The 11159-nt window shown below is 34.1% G+C and overlaps 1 protein-coding gene across 1 annotated transcript; it reads left to right on the top strand.

Annotated features, from left to right (window-relative positions):
- Positions 1-804: 804 nt before the first annotated feature.
- LOC132279374 (RING-H2 finger protein ATL54-like) lies at positions 805-1839 on the top strand. Its single transcript, XM_059781331.1, has one exon. It carries the CDS (start codon positions 981-983, stop codon positions 1818-1820), a length of 840 nt encoding a protein of 279 aa, XP_059637314.1. The 5' UTR covers positions 805-980; the 3' UTR covers positions 1821-1839.
- The last annotated feature ends 9320 nt before the right edge of the window (positions 1840-11159 follow it).

The raw sequence follows: 11159 nt of genomic DNA, 5'->3' as shown, positions 1-11159 counted from the left end.
GCACGTTTGGTGGTTTTTTTTTTTTTCTTTTTAATCTATTTTGTTTTATGAGGTCTAGTAGTACCTCCAGTTGTAATTTTTTAGTATCTGTATTTATCATAACCTTGTCGTACAATTAAAAAAAAAAAAAAAAAAAAAAAAAAAAAAAAAACCAAGGAGCGATAATACGTTGCATGGAAATAAGCATCTAAATTGAGAATAAATTATTACATGGTATTTCCTCCTGAATGGATTATAATAAAATATATATATATATATAAAATAAATAAAAATAAAAATAAATAAATAAATAAAAGTGGTCCCAAGGTATGGTCCATTACAAGGGAAGAAAATAGAAATTAATTGGACATATTACCAAAAAGAAAGGGTAGAAATAGGATAAGCTTGGCAGATATGAGGTCTACTTCACTGATCGTTTAGATAGCGAAAACCCAGAGAGTGACTTGATTAGCATCGGAATCTTACTAGTCGCACAATTATTAATGCACTAACCTAGGAAGAAAGAACGAAAAAATAAAATAAAATAAAATAAAAAATTTGCATCAATCTAGCTAAAAGATGCAATATGTTATGGTCACTGATGTCCACTTGGTACCGATTATGACAAATGGATGCCTCCAAATCACATTGTCATGGACGTACAAAAATAAATAAATAAATAAATAGGGTAATACAATGGAGGAGCAGCAAGGCTTCTTTATTGTCTTTATATATATATATATATATATAGTGAACTATATATACGTATATGGACATTACTCCATGCACAGCCAAAAATATACAGATGGTGAGACTATTGATTAACTTCCTTCCACCGAAACATTGAAAGAGAAATGTTAATTTAATTAACACAGCTAGCAACAGCAACAAAGCAAAAATTAAGAATTATCAACTCTCTTGTGTTTTTTCTTTTTTGTTTCTCTCCAAACAGAACTTAACACACCTTCCTTCCTCCCCCTCACCCCCTCTCTGCAATTTCCATGAAGCACAGAAAACTATATCCAGCTATAACTGGAATGAACCAAACTGACTGTCCAGATTATTGTCTCTTAAACTGCCTCTATGGTTGCTCTGAATTCCCTGACGATTCCATGATACCGCCGCCGCCGCCGCCTCGCTCAGACAGTCAGAGCAGCCACATACCGCCCCACACGGTAATCATACTCGCCTTGATCACCGGCTTCTTCTTTGTGGTCTGCTGCTACTTGATCATTGTTAGGTATTGTTCCAGATTGAATCTTTTTGGTGCACCACCAACCCATTCAGATGGACAAGAAGAGGAGTTTGTGGATGAAAATCAGGGACCGCCAATTGATCATCACATCTGGTACATCTCCACCGTTGGCCTCCAACCATCAATCATCAATTCAATCACAGTCTTCAAGTTCAAGAAAGGAGACCATTTGATCGAAGGGACTGATTGTTCGGTATGCTTGAGCGAGTTTCAGGAAGGTGATACTCTTCGGCTACTACCCAAGTGTAGTCATGCATTTCACATTCCTTGTATCGATACTTGGCTGAGGTCACACACCAATTGTCCATCGTGTCGTGCTGCTGTAGTGTCTAACACTGTGAGTACTACTACTTCAGCTTCAAATGATCAGATTGCTCATGGTTTAAGTTCAAATGAAGATACCCAAATGGAGAATTCGGAGAATTATGGTGAATTGAATAACAATTCGATCACTGGTGGGGTGGTTTGTGAAAACAGGGTTGGTACAGAGGACGAATTGGAATTAGAATTACCACAGGTGGATGAGGAAAGGAATGATTTTCATAATTCAAAGGAGGTTGTAAATTCTAATGGCCATGGTGTTTAATTTTCGGGTGTCATTGACTTGGGTGATGATAAAATTAACACAGAGGATGAGATACAACCACTGAGGAGGCCTATTTCAATTGATTCATCATCAGCTGTGATGATCATCTCTAATCCGAAGGTAGCTTGGAACAGTGTGTGCATGCCAAAAGCTAATGGTGGTTTGACTTTGGCTTCTCAGTAATCTCAACACTGCAACCATGATCACACACATCTGATTCTTATTGAAGTATCCAGATGATCTGCGGCCAAGGTGGATCAACTCTTCTCTGCTAAGGAATAGGAACTTCTTGTAAGTTCTTGTGCCCTCCCAACAGTTCTTGAATTTGGAGAAAGTTTTTGCAACTCAGAAATGCTGCTAAGCCACTCATCTCTGTCAAGATTGTAAATGGTAGCAACACCTCCTTTCGGTTTGACCCTTGGTTCAGTTCAGGCCCTCTTGTTAACAAAATATCCAACTCCTTCATTCTGACCTCAGCTATAGGAAGATAGGCTAAGCTCAGCTCAGTTATCAACAATGGACAGTGGTCATTTCCAGATGGTATCGTTAGACTAATCCCCGAATTAAGAAACACAGCCTCTCTCCCTGCAATCAATCTCTCTGCTTCAGATTTCATTCTCTGGACTACCTCCCCAGCTTCTCTCTCTCTCAAAGCTTTTTTAGCCATGTCAATATGCCCTCCCCTCAATGGCCTTCCATCCTTTGGTTCAAACATCATATCCCCAAGCATAGATTCATTTTACTGCTTGCTGTCCTAAGCAAATTGTTAATCTTGGATAGTCAGTCCATGTTCTACATGATGATTCTAAACACATATGCTCTCTGTGTGTCTGACAAAGAATCTCTATCCCACCTCTTCTTCCAATGTCTATGGGATCATTTCCAAGGGTTGTGCAAATTCCATATCAGCACACAAATTGGCAAACTCTCATTGCCTCGGCTTCTGCCATATGGTTCAATAGCCTTGAGTTCCTCCCACACAAGCTGGCTCTTGCAACCTGTGTATACTCCATACTGCAAGAGAGGAATAACAGAATATTCAGAAATAGACTAGAAGCCCCTCAAGTCATCATTTGCAAGGTAAGGGAACTTATAAGGATGACTCTAATATCATGCTCCTTCAAGGATAACAAGATTTTTAGATCTATAGCTGAAGACTGGGATCTTCCCAGCTTCATCATCAAACCACCTAGGAAGCCCACAGATCAAACATTCAATGTTTGACAGGGACAGTGAGGTCCCTTTGGACTCACATAACTCCTTTGAGCTATGTTGGTGGTTGTTAATCTGTATCTGCTATTGCCTCTGTGTTTTTTTTTTTTTTTTTTGTACTCTTCTGTGTATTTGGATTTAGCTAGCACAGCTAGCCTTGTTTGTAAAGTTTTTCATATATAAAAGCCTACTTATCCAAAAAAGGAAAAAAACTTGGCAGATATGAGGCTTCACTGATAGATACATAGATAGTGAAAACCCTGAGTGTGACTTGATTGGCATTGCAATCTTATTATTCACACAAAAAAAACTATTAATGCACCAACCTAGCTAAAAGATGTAATATTTTACAGTCACTGATGAGTACTTAGTACCGAATATAACAAAAAGATGGCTCCAAATTACAATTAGTAGTAAGCATCATCTGATAAAGACCTCATTGTTTGGTGCAAACCTATTCTTATATGTATATTGTTTTTTCCACTTCCTTTTTGAAATCAATCCATCATGAAATGGCTCTAGAATGGTTATCTTTTCACTTTGTGAACATTGTCCTCTTGAGATCAAGGGTAAGGTAACACAATGAATGAACAATAGGCATTTGTTTTAAAATTGGTACCATAGCGTCCTTTGGGAAAGGCAAGCTTATATACCGGACATGTCCTGTTAGAGCATTTCCGTAAAGACTCCATATATGCCCAGCCAAAAATGAAGTATAAAGATATGAGACCACTGATTTACTTCCCTCCACCGAAACGTTGAAAGAGAAATGTTAATTTACTAATTAACACAGCTAGCAACAACAACAACAAAGCAAAAATTAAGAATTATCACCTCTCTAGTTTTCTTTTTCCTTGTTTCTCTCTCTCCAAACAGAAAGTAAACATCAAGACCTTCTCCCTCAGTTCTTCCCTTGAGAAGCTATTAGTACTTTCGTTACATTGCTCCGGAGGAGATATCAATGCCTGCAATTTAGGATTGCATGTCATGAGCGTTCTCAATAAGTTGGGAGTACTCTTTTTCATGTACATGCAAACGAGTATATAATAGATGTTATAAGATGTTGAACTGAGTACAGAGAAAATAAAATAATCTCCAAAGAGAAGTCTGATTCCGAAGAATAGATTTTGGTCTATTTCATTTTGTTAAAAAAGTTGCTGCTTCAAAATGAACCTATTCGTTAAGCAATGATAATATCCTCACCTCTAAGAATTACATGCATGCTGGTGTTGTGAATGTATTTATATATCTTATCTATTTGGGGTCAAGATTATGTATGTATATCACCAACTGAAATTTTGTCAAGCTACTTTAGCTTCGATATTATTGATGCCAACTGAAAAAGACCTCTGATCTCTAATTAAATAACTGTGCATGGTATAACTCAAATTCATCTTTTGGGATCCTTGATTTATAGTATGTTGCATGTTTTTCAAGACATTAACAAGAAACTAGAAATCTTGATTCAGTGCCCTTGATAATATATCTACTTCAATGACTGATGCATTCTAAGAAATATTAAAATCAAAATATTGCCATTTTCACGTAGGTAAATAATTCACTGAAAATAGATGAATTCATTCACTTACAATAGACCATACAACCCTTTTCATTTTGGGGGAAAACTATTTTTCTTACCGACCAAACAACGAGAGAAAAAGGGTATCCAGACACGAACTTTCCGTAATCAAACATTTAGGAGATATACAGTATGAGACTACAATCAATTAATCTCAACTAGCTCAACTACCAAAGAATTCCTCGCTCTAGTGGAATTGGGTTGTGTGTCTATCTCCTTCATTGCCTCTAAATCTAACACAATGCTTTATCATAATACACTTTGTCTTTACATGAAAGCGACTGTCCTCTAACACATTATTTTTGATGGGTTTCTATTTACTTTTGTAGGTTTGGAATGAACTGGGATTAGTAAAAAATAAGAATTTTAAATGACATAAATTGTGTCATTTTACCCCTATAAATATGTGTGTACAACTACCTATATTTGCAATAATTTTGCTAACTATGGGCCTCTATAAAAAATAAATAAATAATTAAAAAGTACTTTCAAACAAGGAATATATATACATACACGTTTATCTATGCCACTGATACATATTATAGAAATAACAAGATGAAAAATCTTACCAAAAACCTAAATTATATCAGGTGCGTTTGGAAAAGTTGAGCCAATTTTTTACCTCAAACAATCTTCTATTTGTCAAAAACCACCAAAATAGGTATGCATCCAAGAATTGTTTTCTAAGAAAATGAGGGATATTATAGGTTGATTCTCTTTTCTGAAATGAGAAAAGCAAAACCCATTATGTAATGTCTTAAGAAATCATAACACAGTTCACTCAAAATTCAAAACCTTTATGTAATGATTTGTTTGGAGAGGAAATAGAAACCCTAGAAAATGTATGAGAAGGAGATGATAAATTACGAGGATTGAAATTTGATATTTGCTTAAAGTATTGGATTTCAAATAAGGATTGTTACTCAATGTTTGTTTATGGGTGGAATCAACGTTTAAGAACTCCTAGAGAGAGAAGAACAACTACCAATTATAACAAAAAGATGGCTCCAAATCACAATTATCATCATGAACATACCAGGGGAAAAAAAAAAAAAAGAAAAGAAAAAAAAAAAAAAAAAAGGAAAAAAGTAGTAACCATCATCTGCACAAAGACCTCATTGTTTGGTGTAAACCTATTCTTATATACTGTATTTTCCACTTCCTTTTTGAAATCAATCCATCATGAACTGGCTCTAAAATTGCATTTAACAAGCTTATTTTTAGAAACTTAATTATAAAATGGAGAAATTTAAGTTTATAGCCATTTTGTATCCCATGAAATTGAATTCTCTTGCAGTGTATATATATATATATATTTCCTGAATTCTTGCAGTATTTTCTTTCTGTCTATATTTATGTACCTACCTATGTATTCACTAAGAAGTTGCTATTCAGTCCTATTAAAAAGATGGTACTAACTTCTAAAAAATTGAAATCTATAGTAATGGTTTTGTCCCAATTAGATTAACCGCCTTAATTTTCCTTAGAAAGCAAGGTTCGTCAATAGGAATCACCAAGCAAATGAACTAATTTTCACAAATTTATGTGTCCCCAAGAGCTATTAGAATGTCGACATTTTTTTTTTTTGCCTCTATTTGAAACTCAAATACCCACTTTGCCTCTATTTGAAACTCACACACCCACTTTGCCTCTAAGGGGACTTGAACCCTCGACTTTATACATTAGAAAGAGAGGAAGTGCCACTAAACTATGCTATTAGAATGTCATTAATTCCACCCATTCTCGTCAATCCTAAGATGCATAGAGGGGCATGCAAGGAATACACTTGTGTGCACATGCCTGGCTATTTTCATACTTTAATACTGCATATGCTTTTTCTCTGTAAATAAACAGTACTGCATATGCTTTCTCTCTCTAAATAAACACTCATGTAACTTCAATTAATGAAAAATGCAGGGTGTAATAGTGACAGGGATTACTTACTGATTGCAAGTTTGGGCTGTAGAAAGAAAGGCCCTGTATTCACGGCAATGTTCAGTCCATTAGCTGCTGCAAATACCTAGCCAAAAATATAATAAAATGTTTCAGAATCTCAAGCAATGGTTAAGTTTTGATAAATTAATGGAGAAAATAAGAAACATTATGCTGATGTGAATACCTAGCTAAAAATATAATAAACTTGAAAATTGTAGCTTGGTGAATGGTGCATGACATATAAAAGATTGAAGTAATCTGATAATTAATGTGAATTTAAGTCTGGGGATTGCATTTTATACAAAATAAGATTTGTACTAGAGAGAAATCAGAGACCCTTAAACCCATAGGAAAAACGATATATGTACACACATATTAGAACTTTGAATGTGCACACATCTGATATATGTACACACATACATAAATATAAGGAGAGAGGGGGAGAGAGAGAGTATATTAGAAATTTGAATGTGCACCTTTAGAAAAGAACACTAAAGATATGCAACATATTTGTTAAACCAGATCAATATAAATAGCAACTGCAGATAAAAATAATAATAATTATTATTATTATTATTATTATAAAAATACTAAAGATATCAAAGAAATAATAACACTTACATTTGAATAAGGACATTCTAAAATAGAAGCAATTACAAAAGGAAAAAAAATAAACAAAAAGTTAGGAAGCTTCAAGAAATAGTTCCAGACTTGCAGTTGAGCAAGCTTTCTCTTCAGTATGCATTATCAGTTTCACCAATTTCCCACTGAAATAGTTGCAAAGCAATCATACATGAAAATTTTCTGGCTATAATCTAAATTTAGCAGCAGTACAAACTGTATTGACTACATTGCACATTTAGATTATAGTTAAGGTGTACCAGTACAGACTATAGAACTTCTTATAATGTTCTACAACCAGACTTACTGGTTATCTATTCCACATAAATCAGAACACAGAAAACGAGATTCATAAGTATTCACAAAAATACTGCACTCAACTTAGTTCTTTTCAATTGCTGGACATGAAAATTGAAAAAAGAAAAGAAAAAAGAATTGCCAAGGAAAAAACAATATAGGAAATTATAAGAATCATAGTGAAAGACTAAGCTCAAGACAAGACTAAGAACATTGTCCAACCAAATGTCAACTTGCAAGTCCAATACTCTCTCTTTCAAATTTTAAATCACACGAAAATACACACACACACACACACACATGTAAGAAGTTAGTTTTGTTTTCAAGAAACAAATTAAACAGTTGTCTGCCTTGTGCACGTGGTTTGTTTTGGCATACTAAATGATAAGATTTGGTGCAGGCCATAGTTGCTAAACTGGCTAGCTAGCTAGGTTGATAGATTGCAATAATTAGCACTTACCAAATGGCAATAGTTAAAGAATCGGATCAGGATATTTTTGTTTTCAGATAGCACATAGCATAACATCTTTGATTATAATTATACAAGTGTTGATAGGATAAGTGGAGTTCTTTGGGTACTGACCTGACATTATTCATCATTTTAGGGGGTGATATTATTCATCATTTTCATTACTTTCGGCTAACCCAGTCATAAGCATCTAACTAGTACATAAATAACCAATAATGAGTAATATAGTCATGTGGTGCTTCCAAGTCAATTTGGTGCCCGTGTAGAGAACAATTTGAAACCCATATTATCATGCATATATATAATTAGTCATCAGCATATTGTTTCTATATTCTTACTGAAGTCCTCCAACTTCTATAACCTCAATCTCTCACTTCCACTAACCCGCCAGTCCAAAAATACCAAATACAGCCAAACTCAAGCTTTTATGATATAACCAATTAGTCATAAAAAAAAATTGATAAGTAACCAATTAAATCAATAAAGCTAAAAAAATAGATAAATATTTACATCGTAACACATTCAAGGAGACAAAGTGAAAACTTTAATGGAGATTAGTTATAAAAATTACAAGCATATACAAACAGAACAAATGCATATGCTGTTATATGCATATATAAGAGAGAAATCACAGGTTGAGGGTATGTTGGACGATGTCATCTGAAAGATGGGTCAAACTCATGGGCTTCCATCCAGTACCCTTCTATTTGCTGATCCTTTAGGGCCTCCTTATCATCTTAACCAAACCCAGCAATAAATACATACATATATATATATACACACACACACACATATATATTACAATGATTAGAAGCAAATTTATAAAAGCAATTAGTCTCATCAACAAGTTCAAACAATACCTGATTTGAGACAATGTTAAGAAATTAGTACAAAATCATGGAATATTTTATAATAATATACAAAGTTCATAACACTCAACAACAAAGTTTGAACCCCAATTATCAAATGCTAATGGTTCAAATCAGTGTCTTATCAATTAACAAGATGAGTGAATATAGCCCCCGGCGGGCTAGCAGTGATGGTGGGACTTGGACCTGGCACACACAAGGCCAGTGTTCAAGTCCTCTACCAAATCTAGCTGTGGGGCCGGCTGCAGTATTCTCAGTTTGATGCCCTGGAGGTGGGTCCAAAGGGCACTGCCTCGTGGAGTTCTGAGTTATCAAAAAAAAAAAATCCTATATTCACTCATCAAAAATCATATAATGTACTCATTTAAACAGCAGAACAAACAAAAAAGAAAAAAAGAAGATGAAGGAAACTTTAAGTGGTCAAAAAATAGGGTTCTGTTACTGCAAGCACAAAAAAAGGGGAAATTTTAGTCAGAGCTACCTTACTCCAGAATTTATGAAGAACAAATTTAACTAGAAATTTCCTTTTTGAAGCAATAGCAGTAAGTCTTAGTAGGTAGTACGTGAAGAAATTTGAGAGAACAGGGAAGAAATCAAAAAGAGACGTGAGAGAATCAGTTCGAGGATCAAGAGAATCAGTACTTACCATAGTTCTTCTAAAGTGGATCGTTGGAGAATCAGTTCGAGGCGTGCATGAGAGAGGATCAGTAGTGCGGAAGAGAGATTGTTAGGGTTTGAAGGGGAAATGGATGGGTAACAGGGATGATAGAAAGAGGATCATATCTTTTATTCTTTTAAGGAACCGTGATTTCATATCAAAAAATAAGAGTTGGAATTCTGGAGAACCGCGATTTCGTGCGCGCGAAATGGAAACTAAAAAAAGAGTTTGGAATTTTGGGCGCTAAAATTTTACATACATGTCAAAAAATAATTTACAAGGTGTCACGAGTACTCATGAAATGATCATTTGTTTTTTATTTGGATTAATTACACTCATATCTCTTGAGGTTTAACTTATTGACAGACAGATAAAACTTAGCCCTTTTTTGAACAATCACATTCCTTCAAGTTTGCTAATGTTAACAAAAACACCTCTATCACATCTGACACCGGATAAATTGACTTTTGTGCCCTTTGACTTATTAATTGTCCTATTTAAATAATAAAAATTTGTCATTTTACAAATTGAGATATATATTTTTATTTTTATTATTAAAATGAATTAAAGATTGGAGGGAAAACTCGTCTTTTTCTGCATTTTAAAGACTTGTTTGGATGATACTTCTGACGGGGGTGTGCATGTTATAAAATGAGCTAAGTTTCATCCAGTTGTTAATAGAGGAAACCTCAAAAGGTATGAGTGTAATTAACCTTTTTATTTTAAAGATGATAGAAAGAGGATCATATCTTTTAAGGAACCTTCTGGAGAACCGTGATTTCGTGCGCGCGAAATGGTAACTAAAAAAAAGAGTTTGGAATTTTGGGCGCTAAAATTTTATATACATGTCAAAAAATAATTTCCAAGGTGTCATGACTCATGAAATGATCATATTTTTTAATTTTAGGGCAAATTATATTGGCTCTTATTATTACTCTGTTCTTTCTTAAGATTTGGCTTTTTATTGGTATCTATATATATATATATATATATATTTCCTCTGTTTCAAAATAAAGGTATTTCGAAAAAGGGAAAGGCAAGCTTGCTTGATATGTAAAAAAATCATCTTCTGTCTCATTGTGACGTTAGTGAGCATCGGTAATGATTAACGCCAACTTTATAAGTTATACTTTATATAATATATTATATCTAAAATAACCTTACTTTAATTAAAATATGTATGCAGAACATGTTATCTAAATCAAAATTTTTAAATTGTAATTGCATAGGATTTGGTCGAATTGAACAACGTTAATTTTTGTAGCACAAACTAAATCTTATCCCATAACTTTAAATGCTAAAGAATTAACTCAATTGCAAAATTAATTTTTTTACTCCCTCACTAGACCAATCAAGTAAGAGAGTAATTGCAGAGAATTTTTTTGGGCTGGACATGTATATAATATTACACACAGCAGCAGCATATTTGTGGACACTCCATGCCAGCCAAAATTGAAGTGTATACAAGTTTGAGACCATTGATTAATTTCCTCCCCACCCAAACAATAAAAAAGAAATGTTTGTTTAATTAACACAGCTGGCAACAACAAAGAAAAAAATAAGAATTATCACCTCTCGTTTTTTTTCTTTTTGTTTCTCTCCCTCCAAACAGAAGTTAATAAACATTCTCCCTCCCTCCCTTCCTCTCTCTCTCTCCTCTTCCATGAAGCACATAAAACTATTTCCAGCTTCAACTGCA

The sequence above is a fragment of the Cornus florida genome, unplaced genomic scaffold (genome assembly GCF_030987335.1).
Source record: "Cornus florida cultivar Cherokee Brave unplaced genomic scaffold, ASM3098733v1 CherokeeBrave_3.0.0_Hap2_Chr10, whole genome shotgun sequence".
Lineage (NCBI taxonomy): Eukaryota > Viridiplantae > Streptophyta > Magnoliopsida > Cornales > Cornaceae > Cornus > Cornus florida.
Note: the sequence above shows the minus strand (reverse complement) of the source record. Positions and strands in the feature narration are given on the sequence as shown.

Excerpts from the sequence above, each read along its gene's own strand:
- LOC132279374 (XM_059781331.1), top strand. The coding sequence starts at position 981 with ATGAAGCACAGAAAACTATATCCAGCTATAACTGGAATGAACCAAACT.